This window comes from Chiloscyllium punctatum, chromosome 25 (genome assembly GCF_047496795.1).
Source record: "Chiloscyllium punctatum isolate Juve2018m chromosome 25, sChiPun1.3, whole genome shotgun sequence".
NCBI lineage: Eukaryota > Metazoa > Chordata > Chondrichthyes > Orectolobiformes > Hemiscylliidae > Chiloscyllium > Chiloscyllium punctatum.
The window spans coordinates 85,635,960-85,663,913 of NC_092763.1; the positions used below are offsets into that span (position 1 = coordinate 85,635,960).

General features: G+C 43.2%; 1 protein-coding gene across 1 annotated transcript; it reads left to right on the plus strand.

The window, feature by feature from the left end:
- Positions 1-16,637: 16,637 nt before the first annotated feature.
- On the plus strand, positions 16,638-25,883 carry LOC140496090 (uncharacterized). The gene is made up of 2 exons (XM_072595628.1): positions 16,638-21,375; positions 22,219-25,883. Exons 1-2 carry the CDS (start codon positions 20,469-20,471, stop codon positions 23,154-23,156), a joined length of 1,845 nt encoding a protein of 614 aa, XP_072451729.1. The 5' UTR covers positions 16,638-20,468; the 3' UTR covers positions 23,157-25,883.
- Positions 25,884-27,954: the final 2,071 nt, after the last annotated feature.

Below are 27,954 nucleotides of genomic sequence, written 5' to 3' on the forward strand. Positions count from 1 at the left end.
TCATGGAAATGAAGGGTTACAAGGTGGGATTCTTTTTGGAGGGTTGGTGCAGGCTGAATGGCCTGCTTCCACGCTGTATGGATTCTACTGGGTGCAACTTTAGTCCCCTTACTTGAGGAGGGATGGAGTTCTATTGGAGGCAGTTCATAGACAGTTCATTAGATTGATTCCAGAGATGAGGATTTGTGTTATGAAGAGAGATTGAATGGTTAGACGCATACTATCTGGGGTTTAGAAGAACAAGAGGAGATGTAATTGAGGTACAGAAGGTGCTAAAGGTGATTGACATAGTACTTGTAGAAAGGATGTTTCCTCGTGTATTAAGCAATGACTGACAGTTAACAACCAAGCTTTGTTCAGATTTTCAGCCAGGCAGGTTGATTTTAGTCAAGACGCCAATGAACCAGTGAATAGTTATCACGTATTTTATTGAATTTCAACAGATGCAGTGTGTGTACAGATTCATTCCGTCTGCAAAGGACAGGGCCCTACACATGAATCTATCCACTTCCCATAGACACAAATGTGCCCACACTCAGTGCCTGACTAGAAATCCTAAATTGGTCACTAGCATGATTCTTTGTATACTCAAGATTATCCAGCAAACATTATCAAATTGTAGAGCCACGTCTAATATTGCAAACTATGCTTTGAATTGTTCAAGAGTTGAAAAGCTTGGTGCTGGAAAAGCACAGCAGATCAGGCAGCATCCGAGGAGCAGGAGAGTCAACGTTTAGGGCATCAGCCTTTCATCAGGAATGCCTGAAATGTTGACTCTCCTGCTCCTCAGATGCTGCCTGACCAGCTGTGCTTTTCCAGCACCACACCTTTTGACTCTGAATCTTCAGCATCTGCAGTCCTCATTTTCTCCTTCGAGTTTTGCAAGCATAGGCTTGTTGAATACAGCCAGTCCCTTGCTTATTGTGTACAGCTGAAAGAATATGCTTTCTGATACTATCTCCCAGTCTATGGGATGTATGGCTTATACACCTAGCGTCGTACAGAACACCTTTTTGGTTTGACAGCAGCATCCTATTAGTGATGAATACTGCTCTGTTGCTACTTTGTTAGAAGGAGCATGAAACAGCTTGCTCTTCCTGATATTTAAACCTTTATGATACCTTACCCTTGCAAGGTAACCTGAGGCAAACTGGGCACTTTTAGGAAAAAAATGTGATTACCTTCGACCATGTAAAACATAGATTAAGAAAATGTCTGATCAGTTGTAATCATTACCATATACTGTAGATTGACTTTGATATGGCCTTTCAGTACCATGCTTACAGGAAGAACATATGGCTCAGGCTTTACTCACACAGATGCTAAGGTCAATCTTGTAGTGCAATGATGGGAATCCCAGTGTGAGAATAGGCACATGGTGGACAGTGGAAGAGAACCCTTGCAGCGAGAGGAGGAGAACTTCTTCAAGATTTCATTCCTGATGAAGGGCTTTTGCCCGAAACGTAAATTTTCCACCTTCTCGGATGCTGTCTGACCTGCTGTGCTTTTCCAGCACCACTCTAATCTTGACCCTGATTTCCAGCATCTGCAGTCCTCACTTCCGCCTAGTAGTAGAGAACTCTTCTGTCAATTTCTCAACTAGGACAACGAACAAAGAGGACTAACTTGATTGCTCCATTTCACATTTGAGAGCAGGATGGAGCCCATTAGGATGTGAAATGAAATTATTATGTGCAGAAGCATATTCAAATATATCAACTACATATGCAAGGACTGGGAGGTTAGGTGCTATTCTTTTGAAAGCACCTTTCTAAGGAGCCCAACGAAAATATGAGCTGAACTAAACAGGTCCATCACAACACCATCCAGTTGGATGCATATGGCATCAGTAAAACTGAATTCACTAATACAATGAATACTGATTGGTGAGTCACCATGATGCAGGTGTCTATGGTTTCTTTGAGTGGTCCATTGGGGAGTAGGCTAGCACTGTATTGCTATCAATGTGCAAGTACTGTTTGGTCTTCATAAATGTGAAAGAACCTTTATCATGTGAGTGAAAACTTTGCTTACAGCTTGTTATAGCAATTCGCCCGATCATTTGACTAGCCTATGTTGTGAAGAACAGATCAGTGATAAGATAGTATATGAAGGGATATCATTTTTGTGTGTCTTGAGCAGTCTTTATATATATGGATGCAGTGAGCTGTGAGGACAACTCTATCATGCACATCAACTGGCTGCTCAATACTCTAATGCAAGTCCAGCAAATGCTTTTTAAAGGTCACTTTCAAGTAAGGCTTTCTGGTCATGCTGAGCAGCAAGTCCATTGGATGTAAATTTGGACCTGTCATTAAGAATGGTGTACTTCTTGTTGATATAGTCACACTTGTTAGGGATGACAACTCCAGTTCTTTTGTTGGGATGACTGATTTTGTATGTCTAGATTAGTCTTGAGGCCTTTCTACACTGTCAGAATTCACAGTGCACGTGAAAATCACTCAGATCATTTGGAATCTGCAAGTTCCATGTAATAAGTATGCTAAATGATACAATCCATGTGTTTGTGAACGTGTGCATTAAATGAATGTGTGTTAGTGAATGAGTGTGTTATGTTAATATGTATGATAGTGAATTTGTGTATTAGTGAATCTATGAGCTAGTTAATGGGTTAGTTGAGCTTCCAGCAAGAAGCCATCCTCAAAGGCTTGACAGCAGTATCCTGTTAGTGGTGGACATCACAGTTAGTACTGCATGACCAGTTCACTCTACCTATTATACATACCTTTATTATACCTTTCTCCCAATATTTACTCTCTGACGGTGCTCATGCCATCTCCATTCACTTCACTGGGGCACCTTACCCCTCTCGTGCATGCGCATTGAGCCTCATCCTGCTTCCAGCCACTTGTACTGGGTTCTGGGGTTTGAATGAGATGGTTATGTGGAATCCCAGACCTGACTATTTCTGTCACTGGCACTGAACTACAGAGCTGGTGGTGAATCAGCTTGACTCTGGAGTAAGACTTGCTCCTTAGTGAGTGGTGAAGTTTCTGTTTTGTCTCTCATTCACAGGGGTACATTGCTTTGCACTGCTGTGATCAGTGGGTTGGATTCCCCAACCTCTCTACAGGTGGCAGAGCTGTCAACAGCACCAGTCAGAATATCCTGCCCAAGGTGTGTGTCAGTGGCAGAGTCCTGAACACCAAACTCCTAGATTAACTGCTCTACTTGCAACTTAGTCACTGCAGGAGGTTCCTCCTGGGAGCAAGTCAGACATATTCCAGGGAAATCCTCAAAACATCCCTGCATAGGTCAATCATCTCCCACATGGAATCCTGCACTTGTGAAAGACTAAAATTGAACAGGTTTAATTAGTAAGGCACCAAACGCAGCCAAGTCTTCATGAACGTACAAGGCAGAAGTTGAGGGGTCAAATTGGTGCACAAAACTCCAAATACATCATTGACCTGACCCTTTAAGCACCGGCTACCCGAGATGTGCTAGAGTCTGCTGACTGCACATTGGTCTTAGCTGCTATCTTAGAAACCAACCAACTAGAGCAAAAACAAATCATCCTCAATCCTGATGAGCTGCCTAATGAAGAATATCAGTGGTTGTGTGAATTAATGCCTGCATGTTAGTGACACATGTGCTTCAGTGGATGTTTATATTAACGACTGTGTGCTTTTAAATGAATGTGTGTGCATTAGTCAATGTGTACATTTGTCAAATGGAACATAGGAACACGAGTAGGCCATTCAGCCCATTGAGCCTGCTCTGCCATGTAGAACGTCATGCCTGATCCTATGTTATTCTCAAAACTATTTATGTCATTGATAAACAAAACTTTAACAACCTCAACTTTAAATCAACTCAAAGGCTGGATTTCCCCTTTTGCATGGGGAATTCTAATTGTTCATCGCCCTCTAAGTAAAAATAAATTGCCATCTCCGTTCTAATTGGCATTCACTTGTTTTTAAATCATTCCCTCCTGGTTTTAGACTCCACAACCAGGGGAAACATTTTACCTACATCAACACTGTATAGCCCTTTAACATTTTTTGCAGGATTCAATGAGAGCACCCTTTTTTCTTTAAAACGTAAGAGAATACAGACTCCGTTTCCCCAATCTCTCTTCACAGGACAGTCCTGCATCCCAGGAATAAGTCTGGCGAATCTTCACTGCTGTCTCTCTATGGCAATAATACCTTTCCTGAGATACAGAGACCAAAATGGCATACAGTACTCCAGGTGCAGTCTAACCAAGCTCCTTCATATTTGAAACAAGACTTCACTTCTCATGTATTCAAATCCTCTTATAGTAAAGGTGAACTTTCCATTAGTCTTTTCAATAGCTTGCTGCATCTGAATGTTAACCTTGTTATAAAGTTGAAGGTGTATACTGTACTTTTAAGACAGAGTGAAATCTGTTTTGTTCTGAGAGCTTGTTACTGACTAGTAATCTCTGAGGATATTGGAAAATTGAAAATGTGTAATATTTGGCTGTGAAACAAGTACCTGAGTTTTGGATGCTATATTTTCATAACATTTCAAATTTAACCAATCAGTTTAAATTATGCCCCAAGATACTAAAACCCAACCAAATTTGAAATGTACTGTTTTGCCAACATCAAACCAATAAGACGATCGATGTTTGGGGTATAAAGAAGCCAGCATTTTGAGAGATACCCAGAGAGAGCAACCAACTGCCACCGCCAGAGTAACTGTGAGCAAAACATTGTCTATCAAAAGTACCTTTCTCTTATGAAACATCTTTGCAGCGAAAGATGGAAAATGACCAGGGTGACCTACAGCCAGAGAGAGGAGGACACAGGAGACAATTATCACTGTTTGGTTTTGAAAATTAAGTTGATGTAATTTTAATATGGATGGTTATTGGAACAGTAGATTGTTATACAGTCAGGAGAAGGAGGCTTAGACTTGTAAATAGTTGTTGCTTAATGTTCACTTTTAGAGTTAAAGAATATTTTTGATTTTTTTTCTTTAGATTGTAGAATTTGGGAGTTCTCTGTCACTCATATTTTTACACATTACAAGTTGAGGTGTTTGGTTTAATTAACAGAGGGGTTCACTCTTGTATCGTAACAACTTTCAGTGACATATCACCCAGGGCACCCTGGTTCCTTTGCACATCTACTCTGTCTAATCTCTTACCATTTAAGAAATACTCTGCACATTTCCTTCCAAAATGATAACCACATTTTACCATGACATATTCTACCTGCCATGTTCTTGCCCATTAACCAAGCCTGTTGAAAACATTTCATGTCTTCCTCACAACACATATTCCCTTAAAAAATTTGGAAATATTACATTTTAATCATTGACATGTATTATGATCCCTGCAGTTCCCCATTAGTCACAGTCTGCCAACACGAGAATGACTCAATTATTCCCACTCTCTGTTTTCTGCCTGCTCGTCAGTCCTTAATCGATGCCAGTACATTACCTCCTACACCACATGCTTTAATTCTGCTAACCAATCTTAAGTATTCTGAAAATTCAAATATATTACATCCATCAATTTCTCTTTATTAATTTCCTTAGTAATAGCCTGAAAAGCTCCAACAGGTTTGTCAAATATAACTTTCCATTTCTAATCCATGCTGACGTTGCCCAATCAGATCAATTTTATCCAAGTGACCGTTTATCACATTCTTTACAATAGCTTCGAGCATTTTCTCTACTACTGGTGTAAGGCTAAAGGGTCTGTTGTTCCTTGTTTCTTTCCTTTGCTTCTTTCTGAAATAGTGGGGTGAGATTTGTAAGTTTCCAACCTTTGTAAGCAGGCAAGAACATGGCAGGTGGAATATAATAGAGTCAGAGAGCCATACAGCATGGAAACAGACCCTTCAGTCCAACTGGTCCACGGCAACCATGCTCCCAAACTAAACTAGTCCGTCATGCCTGCCTTTGGCCCATATCCCTCCAAACCTTTCTTCTTCATGTACTTATCCAAATGTTTTTTTAAATGTTATAACTGTACCCACATCCATCACTTCCTCCGGCAGTTCATTCCACACATGAGCCACTCTCTGTGCAAAGTATTTTAAATCTTTCTCTTCGCACTAAAAAATGTGCCCCTGGAAAAAATGCAAGCTTATCCACTTTGGGAGGGGAAACAGGTGTGCAGAGTATTTCTTAAATTGTAAGAGATTATAAAGAGTAAATATACAAAAAGACTGAGGTGTCCTTATTGATAAGTCACTGAAGGCTAACATGCAAGTGCAGCAAGCTGTTGAAAAGGTGAATGCAATGTTCATTTTTATCGCAAAAGGATTTGAGTACAAAAATCTTCCACAAGAAATGGAATTTTGGAAGATGATTAAACAATGCAATGATTATCAATGTAGTCACATTCTTCAATGCTATGAGATGTGGAATAACAGGTCCCAAAGACTTATCACCTTCAGCTCCATTAATTGCTTTTTCAACCTTCTTGCTAATACTAATTTCCTACAAATCCTTATCTTTCCAGGTCACTTGAATTTCTTATATCTTCAGTCATGATGGCACAAATTCATCATTACAAATTCTCCTGACTCTGCTTTTAATGGACCCGGATTCATATTTGCCAAATGTTTCCTTTTTATATACCTATAGAAACCTTTACAGTCTGTTTTTATGTTGTTTGCTAGACTCTGTTAGTATTGTATTCCTATTTTCCTATCGGTTTCCTGGTCTGCCTTTCCTGTAGTCTAAAAACTTCCTAATCCTCAGATGTATTACAATTTCTGGCTGCTGTATAGGCACTTTTTCTTTAACCTTATACAATTTTAGCTTTCTTTGTCAGTCATGGTTGACTGATCTTATTTGGAATTTTTGCACCTTGAAAAAATGAGTAGCTGCTGTCATGTGATAGTTTATTTAAAACTGTTGATTGCCTGTGAACAGTCATGCTTTTTAAAGCATTTTCTCAATCAAGCTCAGCCAATTTATGCCTCATGTCTTCATAATTTCCCTTAATCAAATTAGACACCCTTGCTTTGGATTAATTTGCCTCATTTTCAAGGGTAATGTAAAATTCTATTATACTGTGGTCACTTATCCCTCACATTCTTTGGTAACGATATTATTCATTAACCGTTTGTGCGTTAATGGGTGCAAGTGTGAATGGTAGTCATTGGATGTTTGATGGATGTTAGTACTGTATAGATGTACATTGGTGCAGTTGTATGTTGGTGCAGTTGTGTGTTGGTGCTGTTGTGTGTTGGTGCTGTTGTGTGACTGTATGTGTACGTGAGTGGTAAGCAAGCATCACAGGGAAACAGATAAGAGGTTGCTTGGTGAACATTTTACTTGTTTGCCTTCAAAGCTCATGCAATATATTCACAATTATACCACGTTATCAGTACAGATTGTGAGCATTTTGGGATTAATAGAAGTTAGCAATTATAAATGAATTAAGAAAAAATGTTTTTAGTTAACGCATAATACATGTGATAGAGCAGGTGATGTGTTACAACTGCAGAATGTAAGTGATACTAGGCAGCAAAAAGAGCCAAGTGTACAGTAAATGTTGACAGAATGAGGAGTTTTGGCTCATTGAGCTAGAATCTGAGCAAAGGTTTGTAATGTATCAGGGAATGGAAAGGTTACCTGGATATGTTGCTCTGAAAGGCAGTCTCGCTGCTTAGGCACAGCAGAACTTGATGGCTTAGAATTCAGCAGATTAAAGAATTAAGCATTATCTCAAAAAATTATTGTGGGAAGAAGGGGTTTTGATTTATGGGACATTAGCGTCAGTACCAAGGAGAAAATGAGCTCTTTTATTTGGACTGGATCCACTTAAACAAGGCTGGGACCTCGCTGATCATATAATTAGGGCTCTGGATAACAGGAGAGGTGGAAAGGAGGTTTCGGATGAAAGGAAATTTAGAAATCCAAACAGAAACATTGAAGTTACAAAACAGAATAACAATGTGGGTAGTGAGGAGCAGAGCAGGAGAGGAAGGGTAGAGAGTTTAATGTATATCAGCTATAAAGACCATTGCTGGAACAACATCAAAAGAGTGAAATTAAAAGTCCTTTTCTTAATTCACGCATGAGATGTGGGCATTTTGATTGGCCATCCCAACTTGCCCTTGAAAAGATGGTTGTAAGTTGCCTTCTAACCAACTGCAAGTCATATGCTGAAAGTAGACACATTAGACAAAAAAAATCCTGGATTTTGACCTAACAATACTGAAAGAACTGTGATATATTTCCAACTCAGAATGGTGAGTGGCCTGGAGGGGAACTTGCAGGTAGTGGTTGTCTATGCTCCTGCAGCCCTGTAGTTGGTGATGGCCATGAGTTTGGTAGATGCTATTTAAAGATCTTTGGTGAGCTTCTGCAGTGTATCTTGTAAATAGTAACACTGTTGCTACTGACTGTCTTTGGTGGAGGGAGTGGATGCTTGTGGATACCCTGCTAATCAAGTAGGCTGCTTTGTCCTGGATTGTGTTGAGCTTCTTGAGTGGTGTTGAAACTGCACCCATCCAGGCAAGCGGGGATTATTATATCACACTCCTGACTTGTGCCTTGTAGATGGTGGATAGGCTTTGGGGATTCAGGAGCTGTGCTATTTGCTTCAGGACACATCTCCAAACATCCAGCAGTATGCACCATCCACAACATGCACTGTAGAAATTCTAGCCTCTGACCTGCTCTTGTAGCAAATGTATCTATATGGTGAATCCAGTTGATTTTCTGGTCAATGGTAACCCCCAGGATGTTGATAGTTCACACCATTAAATGCCAAGGGACAATGATTAGATTGACTCTTATTGGAGATGGTCATTCACTGCCATTTGTGCGGTACAAATGTTACATGCTACTTGTCAGTCAAAACCTGGATATTGTCCCAATCTTGTTGTACTTGAACATGGTAGATGTTCAGTATCTGAGGAGTCACAAATGGAGTTGAATATTGTGCAATCATCAGCGAACATCCCCACTTCTGACCTTATGCTGGGGAAGTTTACTGATGGAGCAGCTGAAGTTGGTTGCATCTAGGACATTAACCCTGAGGAGCTCCTTCAGAGGTGTCCTAGAGCTGAGTTGACTGACCTCCAGCAACAACAACCATCTTCCTAAGAGCCAAGAGTCTTATGACACAGGTTTTGGACAATTTTTTGTGTCTTTTTTCACATGGGAGTATATGAGTACCAGACAAGAAACAGAAGGTAATCCAGGGACTAAGGAAAGTCAGAAAATTAAGAAAATGAGTATCACTGAAGAAAAAGTATTGGAGAAATTAAAATCCAACAAATTGGCAGGATCTGACAGCCTACTCTGAGGGTGCCAAATGCAATAATTACTAAGATTGCTAGCCACGTTTCTCTAAAATTCCTTTGATTCAGGAACAATCCCAACAGACTAAAATTAGCAAATGTTACACCACTTTTCAATAAATGAAGAAGAGAGTAACAAAATGAATGAAAAATCAATTAGCCTAACATAAATTGTTGGATAAATGCTGAGATCAATTAGAGTCATAAAGTCATAGAGATGTACAGCTTGGAAACAACTTCAGTCCAACTCGTCTACGCTGACCAGATATCCTAATCTAATTAAGTCCCATTTACCAGTTCTTGGCCCATATCCCTCTAAACCATTCCTGTTCATATACCCATCCAGATGCCTTTTAAATGTTGGAATTGTACTAGCCTCCACTACTTCCTCTGGCAGCTCATTCCATACACGCACCACTCTCTGTGTGAAAAGGTTCCCTCTTGGGTCCCTTTGAAGTTTTTCCCTCTCACCCTAAACCTATGCCCTCTAGTTCTGGACTCCCCTACCCCAGGGAAAAGACCTTGTCTATTTATCTCCATGCCCCTCATGATTTTATAAACCTCTATAAGGTCACCCTTCAGCCTCTGATGCTCCAGGGAAAACAGCTCAGATTATTCAGCCTCTCCCTATAGCTCAAATCCTCCAACCCTGGCAACATCCATGTAAATCTTTTTTGAACCCTGTCAAGTTTCACAACAGCCTACCAAAAGGAGAGAGACCAGAAATGAACACAATATTCCAAAAGTGGCCTAACCAATGTCTTGTACAGCTGCAACATGACCTTGCAACTCCAATACTCAATGCTCTGTCCAATAAAGGAAAGCATACCAAATGCCTTCTCCACTATCCTGTCGACCTGTGACTCTACTTTCAAAGAACTATGAACCTGCACTCTAAGGTCACTTTGTTCAGCAACACTCCCTAGGACCTTACCATTAAATGTATAAGTCCTGCCCTGATTTGCCTTTCCAAAATGCAGCACCTCACATCCATCTAAATTAAACTCTATCTACCACTCCTCAGCCCATTGGCCCAACTGAACAACATGACATTGTCTTCTGAGGTAACCTTCTTTATTATCTACTACACCTCCAATTCTGGTGTCATCTGCAAACTTGCTAACTATATGTCTTATGTTCAAATCCAAATCATTTATGTAAATGACAAAAAGTAGAGGATCAAGCACCGAACCTTGTGGCACTTCACTGGTCACAGGCCGCCAGTCTGAAAAACAACCCTCCACCATCACCCTCTGTCTTCAACCCTCAAGTCAGGTCTCCAGATGGCTAGCTCTCCCTGTATTCCATGTGATCTAACCTTGCTAACCATTAGTCTTCCATGAGGAACCTTGTCAAATGCCTTACTGAATTCCATAGAGATCACGACCACCACTCTGCTTCATCATTACTTCTTCAAAAAACTCAACCAAGTTTGTGAGACATGATTTCCCACGCACAAAACCATGTTGACTATCCCTAATCAGTCCTTGCCTTTCCAAATGCATGTACATCCTGTCCCTCAGGATTCCCTCCAACAACTTGCCTACAACCGATCTATAGTTCCCTGGCTTTTCCTTATCACCTTTCTTAAATAGTGGCACACATTAACCAACCTCCAGTCTTCTGGCACCTCAACTGTGACTATTGATGATACAAATATCTCAGCAAGAGGCCCAGCGTTAGCATTCACTTCTTTAAGTTACTATCGAGTTCAAAGTTTGGGAGAAGATTTGTAGCTCGGGTGCTCATTGTTGTGGTTCTGTTCGTCGAGACAAATTACTACCGCGTTGTAAGGTACACCTGATCAGGTCCTGGGGATTTATCCACTTTTAGGACATCCAGCACTTCCTCCTCTGTAATCTGGATATTTTGCAAGATGTCACCATCTATTTCCCCATATTCTATATCTTCCATGTCCTTCTCCACAGTAAACACTGATGCAAAATACTTATTGAGAATCCCCCCATCTCCTGCAGCTCCACACAAAAGACGCCTTGCCGATCTTGGAGGGGCCCGATTCTGTCCCTAGTTACCCTTTTATCCCTAATATATTTATAAAATCCCTTTGGATTCTCCTTAACCCTGGTTGCCAAAGCTATCTCATGCCCCCTTTTTGACCTCCTGATTTCCCTCTTAAGTAAACTCCTCCTGCCTTCATACTCTTCTAAGGATTCAGTCGATCTCTACCTGACATATGCTTCCTTCTTTTTCCTAGCCGAAAGTTCAATTTCTCTAGTCATCCAGCATTCTTTAAACCTAACAGCCTTGCCTTTCACCCTAATAGGAATATGCTGTCTCTGGACTCTCATTATCTTGTTTTTGAAGGCTTCCCATTTTCCAACTATCCCTTACTGCGAACATTATCCCCCCAATCAACTTCTGAAAGTTCTTGCCTTATACCTCCAATTTAGAACTTCAACTTTTATATCTCGTCTATCCTTTTCCCTCATTATTTTAAAATTAATAAAATTATGGCCCCTGGCCCCAAAGTGCTCCCCCACTGACACCTCAGTCACCTGCCCTGCCTTATTTACCAACAGTAGGTTAAGTTTTGCACCTTCTCTCGTAGGTACATCCACATATTGAATCAGAAAATTTTCTTGTACACTTTTAACAAATTCCTCTCCATCTGAACCCTTAATGCTATGGCAGTCCAGTCTATGTTTGGAGTCTAACCCCTCCCGTAACCACCCTATTAGTCTTAGATAACTGACTCCTGTCTCAATTTCCCACTGACTATTGAGGTGGTCTATAATGCAACCCCAAAAAGGTGATCATCCCTTTCCTATTTCTCAGTCCCACCCAAATACCTTCCCTGGATGTATTCCCAGGAATATCGTCCCTTAGTGCAGCTGTAATGCTATCCCTTATCAAAATCACCATTCCTCCTTTCTATCCTTGTTATAGCATTTGTATCCTGGAACATTAAGCTGCCAGTTCTGTCCATCCCTGAACGACGTCTCTGTAATCGCTATGATATCCCAGTATTATGTTCCTGGCCATGCGCTGAGTTCATCTGCCTCCCCTGTTAGGCCTCTTGGATTGAAGTAAATGCAGCTTAACATATCTGTCCTACCTTGTTCTCTGCTTTTGTTGTCAAAGTCTTAACAGTGCAATTAGTGAAGCGCATTGTGAGTAGCACAAACTGACATTGCTGTACTATAGGGAAGTCTTGTTTGACAATCTTGAGTTGACAAATGTCTTAGAGCTCTTTGAAGATGTAATTGGTAGGTTTGGTACAAGGGGACCCGTAGATGTAGCATACTTATTTTTCCAAAAGGCATTTCATAAAATTTAATTTAATAAAATGTCACACAGAACTTTATTACATAAGACAAAAGCTCGCAGACTTGGAGGTAACATATGTGGACATATATAGAGAAATTGTCCATGGACTGGAAGCAGTGGGTGTGGTCAGTGGGCATTTCAAATTGGCATGCTATGACTGGTGGATGCCTGAAAGAATCAGTGCTGAACATTCAATTATTACCAACCTAAATTACTGACTCAGTTGAAGATATAGGCCCTCTTGGGGCATAGTGGTAGTGTCCCTACCCATGAACTGAGAGGGCTGGGTTCAAGCCCCACCTGCTCCAGAGGTGTATAATTATTATTACATTAGATTCCCTACAGCGTGAAAACAGGCCCTTCGGCCCAACAAGTCCACGCCAACCCTCCAAACAGTAACCCACTGAGATCCATTTCCCTCAGACTAATGCACCTAGCACTATGGACAATTTAAAATGGCCAATTCTCCTGACCTGCACATTTTTGTGACTGTGGGAGGAAACCAGAACACCCAGAGGAAACCTGCACAGACACAGGGAGAATGTGCAAACACCACACAGACATTCCCCTTCGGCTGAAATTGAACCAGGGACCCTGGTGCTGTGAGGCAGCAGCACTAACCACTGAGCCACTGTGTTGCTCTAAATGTCTCTGAACAGGTTGATTAGGGAAAGAAAATTGATGAAGGTACAAAATAAGGCATTCATGTTTGCTGATGATACAAAGGTAGGTGGAAAGGTAAGATATGGAGGGCATTCAGAGTGACTGCAAGAGGCACAGTGAATGTGGAGTAAATGTTAACAAACTGGTAGTTGGAGAAATGTAAAGTTATTCACTTTGGTTGTAAGAATAAAAAAGCAGAATGCTTTTAAATTGTGAAACTCAAGTAAGGTGTAGGGAGATCGGAGAAGGAATATACTATGCAGCCTATCAAAATTGCTCCTCCATTTATTACAATTAAAGGTGATCTTGGGCTTCAGCTCTACTTTTCTGCATACTCATAAAAGGCACATGGAAAGTCAGCATGTTATTGCAATTGTGCTAAGGAAGGCAAATGCCGCATTGGCCTTTATTGCAATGGGTTTGGAACACAGGAATACAGAAGTCTTGCTAAAATTATGCAGGATTTTGCCGAGACCACACCTAAAGTGTTGTGTGGAGTAGAGGTCCCCAAATGTTTGAAAGAATGTACTTGCCTTGGAGATGAATGCAGTGAAGCTTCGTTAAGAGGGATGTGGGGCTGTGCTTTAATGAGAAGCTGAGTAAACTGAGTCCACATCCTCTGGAGTCTGGAAGAGTGAGAGGTGATCTGATTGAAACTCACAATGTTCTAAAGGTACTTGACACAGTATATGCTGAGAGATTGCTTCCACTGACTGGGTAACCTACAATGCCAGGGGTGGAGTCTTAGGAGAAGTGGCTGAACATTTAGGACTGAGAGGAGAATACACTTCACTCCAATGACTCTGAATATTTGGAATTCTCTACTTTAGGGGATTGTAGATGCTCCATCCTTAAGGCCAGGACAGACAGATTTTTGATCCTTGGGAATTGAGGGATCTGGGAAGTGTGCAGAAAAGTTGAGTTGATGCCCAAGATCACCTATAATTGCAATTCTCCCAAACTTTGAATTGCAATAACTAGAGGAGCAATTTTGACAGGTTGCACAGTCTCCTATCTTCCTAGCTCTCCACAAGCTTACCATCCAAACTAACGGTGGGGAAAGTTCGGTAAAAAGCAACTTATCCCGATTAAGACAATGAATGGACTGTATCTGAAACCTGGGCCACCCCTACATGTAATGTGTAACATGCAAGTATGAGTCACCAGGTTTGAAATAAGTCATTTTGAGCTTAGCTCTATATAAGACAGACAGTGAGCAGCCATTTTTTTGTTGTGTGGAGACAATGAGAGAAGCATCTGGAAACAGTCAGTGCTTCTCAACAGGGAACCAGGCGGATGGTAACCAATCCTGCGTGCGGAACCAGGCTACCAAGACCACAACCTGCAGGATTATAACAGAAAAACAAAAGCACCCTTTATTCAATCCAGGATCTGTTCTGTCCAGTTCCCCTGTGGAAAGTATTCAAGTACAGAAGCCACCACAGCTGCTGAATTCTGATTTCACGTTTTAATCCCTTCACTTCAGAATGGAAGTCTTCAAACCAATAGCAAGCCTGCAACAATCTTAGGGATTGATCTTACTTTCAACTTTATAAGTATTTTTGACCATAAACTTACTTTATATGTTTATAACTAATTGTATGTTGGTTAAATCTCTGTAGCTAACTGCATGTTAATTCATAACTTTATCAGTTTTACACTCTAATAAATTCCTACCGTACTTGCATATTAAAATAATTATTTTACCTTGTTTGAAACCTAAAGCTGCTGATTATCTTTAAATTGAAAGATGGAAAAATTCAAAGAGGGCTACAAATGTGCTTTACAAATTTGTGTGGTGCTGGAAAAGCACAGCAAGTCAGACAGCATCCAAGAAGCAGGAGAATCAATGTTTCGGGCATAAGCCCTTCATCAGAATTCGTTCCTGATGAAGGGCTTATGCCTGAAACATTGAATCACCTGCTCCCTGGATGGTGCCTGACCTGCTGTGCTTTTCCAGCTCCACATTCTCGACTCTGATCTCCAGCATTGGCAGTCCTCACTTTCTCCTATACAAATTTGTGGACCACTCTGAGGACAGGTATGATGGAGTCAAGACAGTGTGTTACTGCATGTGTGTTCATGATATGTGTGTGTCAGTGGATATGTAGCATCATAGGACAGTTACATTTCTGAATAGTCCATTTGGCCTGTCATATCTGTGATAGTTCACTGAAGGAGCAATTCACTTTGTGCCAATCCCATGTTCCCTCTGTAACGTAGCACATTCCTCCTTTAAAGAAAATAATTCAAATTCCACCTGAATGCCCCAGCTAACTCCAACACATTCTCAGGCAGTGCACTTCAGACCTTAATCACATATTCAAAATATTTTCCTTGTGTCATCGTTGTATGTCTTACTAATATTTTCAATCTGCACCCTTATGTTCATAAAGCTTTCACTAAATGGGGACAGTTTCTCCATATCTACTCTGTAATATGTGATATCTAGAACTGGACTGAGCACTCCAATTGATGCTGAGCCATTGCTTTATGTTGGTTTATCATAATCTCCTTGAAAAGAAAGATGCAAAGTACTAATTTAGCAGAGTCACAAAGTAAGAGAGATGTACAGAACAGAAACAGAGCCTTTGGTCCAACTTGTCCATGCTAACCAGATATCCTAAATTCATCTAGTTCCATTTGCCAGCATTTGGCCCATATCCCTCTAAACCCTTCCAATTCATATACTCACCAAGATGCCTTTTAAATGTTATAATTGCACCAGCCTCCACCACTTTCTCTGGCAGTTCATTCTATATGCACACCACTCTCTGCATCAAAACATTGCCCCTCAGATCCCTTTTAAATTTTTCCCTCTCACTTTAAACCTATGCCCTCACGTTTTGGACCCCCCCGACACACACACACACACACACACACACACACACACACACACATGGAAAAAGAACTTGTCTCTTTGCCCTATCCATGCCCCATATTATTGTGTATACTGCCTCAGCCTCTGATGCTCCAGGGAAAATAATGCAGTTTATTCAGCCTCCCCCTATAGCTCAAACCATCCAACTCTGACAACATCATTTTAAATCTTTTCTGAACTCTTTCAAATTTCACAACAGTTTTCCCATAGCAGAGAGACCAAAACCTCAACCAATATCCATGACACTAAGAATAAATCCAGTTTTTGGTCTCTAACCTGTTTCTTTCCTCCATTTACCACCAATTTATTACTTTTATGTTTACAGAAGACTTTGAAATTTGCTTTTATGTTCACTGCTAGTCTCTTCTCATACTCTCTCCTTTCCTTTCATTTTCTTTTTCAAGAAGTTTGATGAGAAAAAGGCAGTAGATGTTTCCATATGGACTTTACTAAAGCACTTAGCAAGACCCCTCATGGTAGACTGATGCAGAACATTAAGTCACGTGGATCCACGGTGAGTTGGTAAACTGGATACAAAAATTGGCTTGGTGATAGAAGACAGAGGGTAGTTGTGGAGGGGTGTTTCTCTGACTGGAGTTCTGTGATGTGATACTCTGCAAGGATCAATACAGGGAACACTGTCCTTTATAATATGTATATACAAATAATATGGCCAAAAATGTAGATGGTCTGATTAGTAAGTTTGCAGACTACATGAAAATTGGTGGAACTGTGGATAGTGGGGAAGGCTGTAAAAGAATACAGATGACTATAGATCAGTTCCAAAGTTGGGCAGATAATTGGGCAGATGGTGAATAATCTGGACAAGCGTGTGGTGAGGTATTTTGAGAGTTCAAATGCAAGAGGGAAAAAACAAAGTAAATGGCAGCACCCTTGGAGCATGATATATAGAGGGTCCTTGGAGTGCAAATCCATAGCTTCCTTAAAGTGGCAATACAAATGGATAAGGTGGCAAAGAAACTTATGGCATACTGGCCTTCATTGGTCAGGGCACTGAGTATAAAAGTTAACAAATCATGTTGAAAATTTATAAAACTTTAATTGGAATATATTTGGAGCATTCATCAGGAAGGGCTTATGCTCGAAACATCTATTCTCCTGTTCCTCAGATGCTGCCTGACCTGCTGTGCTTTTCCAGCACCACGTTCTCAACCATATTCTGATATGTCTGTATAATCTTACACCTGCGTATGGGGATGATGAGGGAGGGCATTGCTGGTGTAGTGAGTAATGGGCCAGTAATCCAAAACCCAGACTAAAGCTCCGGGGACATGGTATTGTAGGATCGAATCCCAACACATGAGATGATGGAATTTGAATCAATGAAAATCTGGAATTAAGCTGGTCTCGTCATGACCATGAAACCACTGTCAAATATTATTTTAAAAAAACACTGGGGTCACCAGTGTCCTTTTGAAAAGGAAATCTGCCATCTTCATATGATCTGGCCTACATGTGACTCCAGACCCTCAGCAATGTGGTTAACTCTTAACTGTCCTCTGGAACTGTTCTAGCAAGTCAGTCAATTCAAGCAGCAATTAGGGATGGATGTTGAACCAATAATCAATGCCCACATTCCATGAATGAAGTCAAAAAGCAAAGCTTCAGTGCAAATTTGTTCCTCTACAACAGTGCTTTGCAGACTGTTTCACACTGTGATTCTAGGGCTGTGGAGGAATGGGTTGGGGTGCAGGGATGGCTGAGGAGAGAACTGGAGGAATTGATTTCAGGCTACACGGTTTAAAAATTGGTCTCTCTGGGATTTTAATGGCAGTAATGAGGCATCCAAGCTTACCCAGTTAGAACATACTCACCATTAAAAAATTGCTATTAGCTACTTTCCCTCCAACCTCAAGGTGTGCTGCAGCTATTCAATGAACTCCTTCACCCTGGCACCAGGGAGGCAGCACCACCCTGGATTCATGCTCACAACTACAGAACCATCTGTCTACTCCTCCATCAAATCTTCCATCACTATTCCCCGTTGAGGTGACCCAGTCATATCCTGTGAGTGTGGGATCCCCTTAACAAACCACCTTTTAGCTCAGCATTCAGCCCTGAATACTGCCTCAGGAGTCAGATGCATTCGGGCGAAGCTTGCACGATATGATACTCCTTGACTGCCTGTGGTCTTCCATTTCCTTGCTCCTTGCATAATCTTCAGCATTTTGGGGTGGCCACATCCATAAATGAGCTTTACAACAAAGCTCTCAGAGCTGCAGTTTGAATCTGAAACCCAGAGCTCTAGCTACTGCAGATGATGACATTAAGAAGTAAATGCTCCACTCTGGATCTCAGAGTTCATCCTCCCTGTCTGCCCAAATGTTCACATGCGGAGAACCAGCTATTGTGTCATATAAAGACCCATGGAAGAAACTCACAACCCTGAGTAGTTGCCACCCATAATTTGAGAGGCCACAGAAGATAATATGTGACTGGATGTAAGTGCCATTGGATTTGCCTGATTGTGTGCTCTGGTGGTTTCTGGATCGGCGGGTTGTTATGTTGGGCTGAAAGTTCATAATATATTATTATTTAGAATTTACACTGTAAGACTGGGAGATGGGAGGGGAATGGATTTCAGTTTATCAATCCTTGAATTTCTGACTTTTTTTTAGTCAGTAAGTCAATGCTCAAAATGACATTGACAAGAAGTCATGTGATTTCAGCTACGTGACCAGAGGGTCACATTGAGGCACTAGGGGGTCAGGGAGGAGAAACAGGAGCATAGTCATTCAGGAAGGTAAGATGCACAACAACAGAATCTCCGAGGAATCAGAGCTGGGGAGAATTCCTGAGCTAATCAGTGGGGAAAAGAACTCCAGAAGTAAATGGTTGTGGGGGTGTCAGAGAAGGAGCTAATGTTATCGAGTAATAGTGATCTCAGTTAGCAGCTTGTTTTTATCAAAGTTAGGAAGCAACATAAACTGAAGAAAGCATCTTCCAGTAAATGTGCAGCAATGTGCCGAAAGGACACTGATTGTGGCCAGTGACAATGAGCAGGAACATATAGTATGGAGATAGGGCGTTTCAGAAGGGGGTTGCCAGAATGAAAGGGACGGTATTTTCTCTGTGATATTTGGAATGAGTTTGTTCCGATAGTGCCTGTTTACTGTCATACAGATTGCGTCTTTATTTTGTGTGAGTATTAAACAATGACGTAAGCGCATTGACAGTATTGTGTGAATATGTTAAGTGACTGACTGATCACCACAGTAATCAAATTGCAAAACAGAACTTATGGTATATCAATCTAGGTTCCCCTCGAGCGTTCGGTTTGCCCAGTACTGCTATCAGCTGGGATGGTGGCAGTTAGTGAAACGATCTATTACCGGTCTAAGTTAGTATGTCCTAGTGACTGTATCTATTAGTGTAGTAGTGAGTGTGTACCTTAATGTGTTCGTGAGTGTATATATGAGTGTGTTAGTGAGTGTGCGGCAGTAGTTGTGTTAGTCAGTGTGTTAGTGAGTGTAGGTTTTAAAGTGTTACTGAGTGTATGTTAACATATTTAAGTTCTGTGTAAATTTTTCCGGTGATATTTATTGACGTTGTCTGTAGAGGTTTGAGGGTAAATAACTTTTTTTTGTGCTTGATCTAAAAACAAAACAATATCAGAGAAGCATAGAAAGGTGGTAATGAGCGGAAGGAAGATGTTTGGATGATTAAAAGGCTGATTATTGAACTGTCATATCATCTGCGGCTGGAGCCGCCAGTATATCCATTCCGCCCAAAGTTCCATCTTATCTTTCAGATTTGAAAACATTTCCAACCATTTAGAGCGGGATTGACACAGTGTGTCCAAATGGAATAGAGTCTGTTCTTGGGAGACTCTGGGAGGCTGCAGAAGTGGGGCGAATGATTCCCAAGGACGGACTGTTTTCCCATTTTGATACAATCCCTCGTGTTTTGTGGCACATTCCGTTTGTTGTGACTCTTTGCCGCAGACCGTGTAAGCTCCGGTTTCAAGGGAGCCAGGCCGGCTCCGGTTTACTGAGAGCTCTCTCTCTCTCTCTCTCTGTCTCTGCTGGTTCATGTCAGATTTGAGTCAGGAGTCACGCTGCGAGCGCATGCGTATCGCGGGAGCCAACTCTCTCCGCCTCGATCTTTTTAAAAAAAACCCTCCAATCCCTCTCGCCGCTCACTTTAAAACAGCACAACTTCCCGCTGCGCTTTTATACCAGGAGCCTGGTCTGTTTTGATCCCTTTGTGCTACAAAGATTAAGGCAATGATACAGGGCAGCAGGATAAGATATGGGGCAGACAGGTTGTTCCAAATCCAGCTTTTTCCAGTCCCAGGTTTTAGGGAAGGGTTTTGATGGAGCGTGCCGCTGGTAGGAGCCTCCCAGCTCTGAGTGATGGCAGTGTCAAGGTTCACTGGCTATTCTCTCCCAGATGTTTACCCCAGGGAGGGGGGTGCCGAGCACAGTGTGACATCGTCCCCTCTGCACTTGGGACATTCAGTAAAGCTCAGTCCCTCTGCCAGTCTGTCCTCAGAGTACCCCGGGAGTGCAGTGCCGCCCTGTATCACTTACCCAGCCCCCTATGGCCCCTATCCGGGGCTCGGGCCTCCGGCGTTAGGGGGTAGCAGGGAGTTCTTGGGAAGGCGGGATTTCCCGGCGGCTCCACACTGCTCCAGCCCGCCTCGGCACAGCGTCTTCCTCCCGGCCACAAGAGGTTACCACTCCCGCAGCGGGCACCGGGACAGTGGCGGGGCCGAGCAGAGGTTCCGGGGCACCTTGGCCCCACGGACTGGCAGTGAGCAGATGCCCCTGGGGATTGCAGGGGGACTCCTAAGCCCCTCACGGTACTGTCACCAAGTGACAGCACCCGGGGCTGATCACTATCTCACCTCCCTCCTTCAAACCTACAGCCCGATTCACCTGAACCCCGCCTCCGGGTGCACTCACGGCAGCACCGGGCCGTTTTGTAAATACCTGAAGGAAGCCATCAAGCAGGAGCTCGTGTGTAAGTGGGTTAACCAGGGAGCAGCAGCCAGGAATAGCTGCCCCACAACCTTTAGCGAGCTGCAAGAGTTAGTCTCCCACTTGACAGTGGAACATCTTGGGGGCAGCGAGCAGTTACCTTATGTCTGTTTGTGGGAGAACTGCCCGAGGGAGGGCAAGGCTTTCAAAGCGAAATACAAGCTGGTGAACCACCTGCGGGTCCACACCGGCGAGAAACCCTTCCCTTGTCCCTTCGCCGGCTGCGGGAAGCTGTTTGCCCGATCGGAGAACCTGAAGATCCACAAGCGGACCCACACAGGTCAGTCTGCTCGGTGTCAGCTCTCGTGGTATCTGTTAACTTTCCTCCTTCTTTAACTTTCTCTCTGCGGTCCTACCGGAACCGTGTGTTGTGTCATTTTAAGTGGAATGGTTCCAGAGTGGGGCCCATGTCACTGGCGGGGCATGTGGAGATTAATTGACGCTCTAAATGACCCCACAGAATAGAAAACCCCAATGTCATCCCCTGTCTTCTAAACTAGATTTTTGTTTTCTCGGGTTTGACACTTGGGCGTGTGGATTGCGGGTTTGTTTTGTGAAAATCTCGCTGGGAATGAGCCAGGGAATTTCCAATTCCCTACCCCGGGTTTGCTGTGACCCGGTTTAAGCATGTACCTCCTCTCCCCATTTTTTTGGAAAAAAAAATTTCTGACTCTCAAACTTTGTCATAAAAATACATTTGATAACGGAGACCGGCGGATCGGCGTTTCCATTGTGCCCCCCCGCGTTTCAGTCAGTCCTTCCCCAAAAACACCGTAAAAACCAGAACGACCAGAGCGGCGGATCTGTGTCGGTAAATGTGTCGGAAATATTGTTGGGCTGCGCTGTAATTTGCTGCGACCCATTTAGCACAGGCAGCCAGCCACAATTTTGAAACTGAGATGCGGGTCCCCCGTTTGTCAGCTCGGGCTGAGGACTGGCGGAAAATTCCTGTTTGAATCTATCTCCGATCCCATTTATCACAGTGGCGTGTTTAGAGGGTGGATTCTGGTCCAATATTCAGATCTGGATTGATTCCCTCCTGTGTGTGTGTGTGCATACAGTCGGGGTGGCGGGTGTCCTCTGTCCAAACGAACCCTTTCAGACTGACTTCTGTTTCCTCCAGGGGAGAGGCCGTTCAGGTGTGAGTTCCAGGGATGTGACAGGAGGTTCGCGAACAGCAGCGATCGGAAGAAGCATTCCCACGTGCACACAAGTGACAAGCCGTACCGCTGTAAAGTTACAGATTGTGACAAATCTTACACTCACCCAAGTTCGCTTCGCAAACACATGAAACTGCATTGCAAGGCAAGTCTGCCCACGGCGTGCGGAGGGTCATACTCGGACACAGACAGGGAGTCCCGAACGCTGTCCCGGACAGGGGCACAGGCTAGCTCCCCGCACTGCTCCCGTCCCGGGGACATGGCTCGCCCGGCGTCTCCCGGCATATTATCTCCATCAGCCGGGACTGGGTTTGAGGACAGCGCCGGTCAGCCCGTCACCGACACAAGGCCTGGCGTTTGTCTAGCGCCGGTACGCACAGTCAGAGCCCGGGAGAGGGTTGACCAGGTACCAGGAGCAGCACCAGCCCAATCTGCCAACCCCTGTGCCAACGGGACGGACACTACCTTCATCAAACCGCCCCCCGGTACAGCCCGATGTATCAGCAGCGGCCAACTAACCCCAGCTCAGGCTGACCCGGCAGTGGAGCCCCTGGCTTTAGTCTCAAGCTGCCTGCACAGCGCTAACTGGCCGGAGACTGCACTGAATTCACCGCCTTCGCCTCGCTCTGATTTCACGGTGGACTCCATCCCAACCATCCGAGCCGCTGCATCTCTCTCACAGCGACCTGAAGGCAGGACCAGTGCACCCCGGCTCGGGGCTAGTCGGCGGGCCGGCCTCGAGGGGCAGGCTCCAGCCGGGCCCCTCCTTAACGCCTGGTACACCTGTCAGCGGAGGAACAGCAGCAGCAGCTTCACCGGGACACCGGGCCACGCGTGTGCTGCTGCCGCTGCTGAGCAGACCGATCTCGCTGTCACACTGCTCAAGTACACAGAGAGCTGACCAGATCCACCATGGGCACAAACAACAGACTGCAGCGGCACTGTACTCGGACAATACAATTACAGCCAAGGTTCCGAGCTTGCAAGATTTACCGAGTTTCTCCAGTGCACAGTTTCACGTCAGAAATTCCGAATTGCGGCGAAGTGACATTATGAGTTTACATTTGGAAGCAAGGGCACTCTGACAATGTAGCGATGTAAACGTGTAACTACCTGTGAACAGCGTGCTGTATGTTCTCGGCTGGATTGGAGCAAAGACCAATTATTTCTTAATTTCCGTCAACTATATAAACTCGTGTGGAATAATAAATGTGCTGGGAGAATTCATTCGAAGTGATTGTTTAAATATTGCTATAATGTGTCTGTTCCAGGCCAGCGATCGAAAGAATCACCTTAACAGGGCTTTTCGGTGTTTCCCCCCACCCCCACCCTGACCGCCTCACCCTTGATTACTGCCTCCTGCTACAGGAGGAACCACTGCATTGATTTTTTTTACCCCTGTACCTGACCCGTTCATATTAACATGGTTTACCTGATCTCTCTCTCACACAGAGAGAGAGAGAGACACAAACACACACACACATTGGTGGTTCTTTCCATCAGAAATTCTGGGTGTACCATCTAACCCAAAGCTGCTCAAGGTATCAATCCTTTTACGTTGAGACAGTGGACTCTATTTAGTAAACTATATCGTGCGCGCCTTTGTTGTTATTGTGGTCTAAGTTATGTGACAATGGAATGCACGTACCCTCCAGATAGCAACAATATTTTCAAACTCCAAAAGAGGTTTCTGATGAAGCTACTAGAACGTTTTCAAATTTAAACAACGAATTCACTCTGAAAGGAAGGTTGGACAGTGACCGAGTCAACAGATGAGAATTGAAGTAGGTTTTTAATCATGTATTCAACCTGAAAAAATGTAGATGTTACGAACCAGTAATATTAATCAAGTGAATGTATTTTTAAAAATTAAATGTCTTAGAAATTAAGCAAACAGCGTGAACTTGGGCCTTCCCCCTGGGATAGGGGTCCCTGATTAATTCCTACCTGCTCCAGAGATATGTCAAACCAAGTCTAAGCTGGAACAAAACAAAAATTGCTGGGAAAACTCAGCGTCTGTGGACAGAAAGCAGAGTTACTGTTTCGGTTGGAGTGACCCTTTCTGAGTGTTATCAGGTTGGTTACAATAACAAGACAGTGCGGGCGCGGGACAGTCCGATTGACATCATCCAGGATTCCGCGATGACAAAGTGTTCCTTCTGTAGATAAAGTGCATTTTTTCAGCTTTATCCCGGACTAACTAAAGGTGTTGCTGTATGTTTGGAACAGTCATCATTGACCAGCCTCCCGGATATGTGATGGTGGTCAAGGGGACAGTGCGGTCCTGCAGTAATTGGAACGGGACAAGGCCCAGTTTGGCAGCCGCCTGTGTCTCTGGGCCAGAAAGTCCGAGCTGAGTTTCCAGCTGACCCGGAGGTAGGCCGTGACACCGCTCAGCAAGTTCTTCAAAGTGACTCCAAGCAGCCTGTGATCGTGCGGTTATAATGAACGCTCACACCCAGTGTAGAGCCACTCTCTTCCCTATTTAAATAGACTTCCTATTCACTTTGGGAGGATGCAGGCTATCATCCCCTGAAACGCCCTGTGTTGTTTCTCTGGCCTCTTTCTATTTTACAGGGTCCTCTTTATGGGTTTAGACACCACCATTAGCAGTTTAGAACAGTCCTTCTATTTATATTAATACAAGTGCATTCTGAATGGAGAAAATTAAACACAATCATCAAACCATACGATCCCTCTTAATGGCAAAAAAAAACCAAATAAAAGAACCGCTTTCCCCACTGAATGTCAATTCCTTTGATGTGGAACTAATCATCTAAGGATATTTTTTCGTTGTCCTAACAACCTCACTGAATCCAATAAGCTTTCCTTTGTTCAAGACCTGTTTCCTTTCATTCACTGAAAACTGATGATGATATGACTTTCACGCCCTGTCCTCTGGCATCGCAAATCCACACCTTCTCTGTCCAAAATACTCCCGCTCAGTGTGTGGGTGGAAATTCACCATGCTCCCCCCAACTCCCCCACCCCCCACCCCATAATCCCACCCCAGCCAAGCCGCCCAGTCTCCCTTCTACCCTCCCCCCACTTTCATTCCAAATCTCTTTCCATCATTTTATATTTCAGAGGTTAAACCTTTCAAACTAACACCAAGTTAGACAGGTCTCACTGCACAGCCGCCCGCTTCTCCTCAGCCTAATGTTACATTGCACAGAGTTACTCGATGGGTCATCATTTAAAGATTTCAGAACTAATGTCTCGAACAGAACAGTGGCTTCGGATGTAAATAAAAGAAGAACACATCAGATTTTTTTTTTAAAAAACACGAATACATTGGAGGAAGTGCCTGGAACAGAGGGAGAGAAATGAAACCGAATGGGTCCATCTGACACATTTCCGCATTCTGCATTGAGACAGGGATTTACCTGCATCCGTTGAAGCAATTGTGTGAATTTCGTGAGGGAAATCGGCACTTCGAGTTAATTAAAACAACAAACCATTCTCTCCTGCCCACAATACAATCAGAATTCGCTCGCCTATAGACCGCGCACCCGCGGAGACATTACAAGCTCTCAGTATTAAACCCTGAATGACATTTTTTAAAAGGGACTTTGTCGAGGAGCACTCGACCTGAAACCTCCCCTACACATTTCCTTCTGCATCCTGTATAACCATTTAATCGAGTTTAATTAAACACATTTGAAATTCTATGCACTTCCTGTGTGTCATTTCAACTCCATTTCCACGGTGTCAGAAATATCCCAAATTCTTTCAGCCCTGCTAGAGTCGAACTGTTTCCCCACATAATCCCGACTCCCAATTCCTAATGTCTGCTGAGATTGTGGCGTTATGTACAGGTACACCGGCTTTATAATAACTCAATTATCCGATCGAAAAACAGTCAAACTCGTTCTGATTTCTCACAAATTCCGTTCATGTCAAACATTTTCTCTCCAATCAGGACCAATGCGGAAAACCCAGCAAACCGATTTGTGCAGATCAGGATCCCATCAACGGAACTGTGTTAACACCCAGATGGATTGTTTTTAAACAGATTATTGTGAGGGTGGTGCGCCAGCCTGCATTTTATGCTCTAAAGACTCCCGAGTGAAATTTGAAGCCACGACCTCCAGGTTGAGTTGGAAGCAGCAGAGCCACTACAATCGGTGCCAATTCACAGAAAATAAACTGCGCCCCATAATCACTGGCCTCTAAAACGGCTGCGTTTCAGAGAAAGTATATTTCACGGTGTATAAAGTAAGTCACAAAGAATATTCCAAACGTAAACGTTCTATGACAAAGAATAACGAATGTCAAAACTGGCGAACTTTTAAAACGAAAGCATTGATTTTGAAGCTGACGGCGAATTCGGATTCTGTCATTGTCACTATATCATGTTGAGTTGTGAACTGCTGTTAATTTTGTTCACCCAGTCCTGCTGCAGTATCGATCGGACATTGACAGGTGAGGGAAGTTTGTAGATTTAATTATGATTTTAGCTTCTGTGACAATCCGTTGCAGATTCTCCAGCATTATCGGAAAATATCTTTTTAAGTTAATAATCACACGACACCAGGCGATAGTCCAACAGGTTTATCTAGTGGTTCCAAATGAACCTGTTAGACTATAACCTGGTGTGTGATTTTTAAATTTGTACACCCCAGTTCAACACCGGCACCTCCAAATCATGTTTTTTTTTAGGATGTTCCAAGCTTAGTGTCTTTACAAAATTGTGTGAAATTTTGGGATATAAAAACAAATCGCTCTCCTTCATTAGCGATCAAACACACTCCAAATGTGACTAATAATCTGATTTAGCAGGTACCTTTCCGTCTCTCAAATTATTTTTGTTTATATATAATTATTAACCAATCTGTTCAGCGATGTTAATACAGGGTGGGACTTGAATCCCGCGCCTCCTGGATCAGAGGTATGGACATTACCACAGTACCGCAAGAGCCTTGTTTCAGTTTAGTTTCGATTCTGATGCATGTTTGTTGCTGGATTTTAATAAAGAATTGCGGATGTTGTAAATCAGAAAAAAAAACAGATGTTACCGGGAAAGCTCCGCAGGACAGAACCCGAACTGATTTCTCTCCACAGATGCTGCCAGACCTGCTGAGCTTTTCCAGCAACTTCTGTTTTTGAGGTTGATCTAATGTTTTCTTTGAAAGAAATCAGCTTTAACCCTACTCATTTGAGAAATAGAATCCAATGCTTTCCTGCAGCGAAGAAACTGTCGCAGATTAATTCTAACGCAAGTTTCCTCTCGAGATGCGTTAATTGAATCTCGCCACCTTCAGGGAAGGACTCAGTCAGATCTCTCCGATCCAGCTTTAACACGGTGCCCGTCAGTTTACCCAGACCAGGACTGAAGGGTCATGTTAAATGAGACAAGGTTCCAGGCCACTTCCGGACCGGCCGAGCCCTGATCTTCGGCGGATCTCTGAGATTTTGACTCGAGGTCCCCAGTAGAACAGGTTCGGAGGGGGTAGGGGTGGGGGTCGGGAGGTGAGGGGGTGGGGGAGGGGTGAAAGGGTGGGGGGGGGGGTAGGGGGGCTTTTAAGAGTTGTTGAGGAAACGACCAAGGTCTTGTCATCTGAAAAGGGTATATATACCGTCACCTTGAAGATATTACACACTCTGAGCTCTGTTCTCATTGGGCAACTTCTTGTTTTTGTAAATTGTCGTTTGACACAGATTTTAAAAGGAGACGGGTCTGTACAGTGGAGAAATCC

Bases quoted from the DNA above. Each gene is read 5' to 3' on its own strand.
- LOC140496090 (XM_072595628.1), top strand. From the start codon at position 20,469: ATGGCAGTGTCAAGGTTCACTGGCTATTCTCTCCCAGATGTTTACCCC. The intron at 21,376-22,218 runs GTCAGTCTGCTC...TGTTTCCTCCAG, and splicing joins CCACAAGCGGACCCACACAG to GGGAGAGGCCGTTCAGGTGT.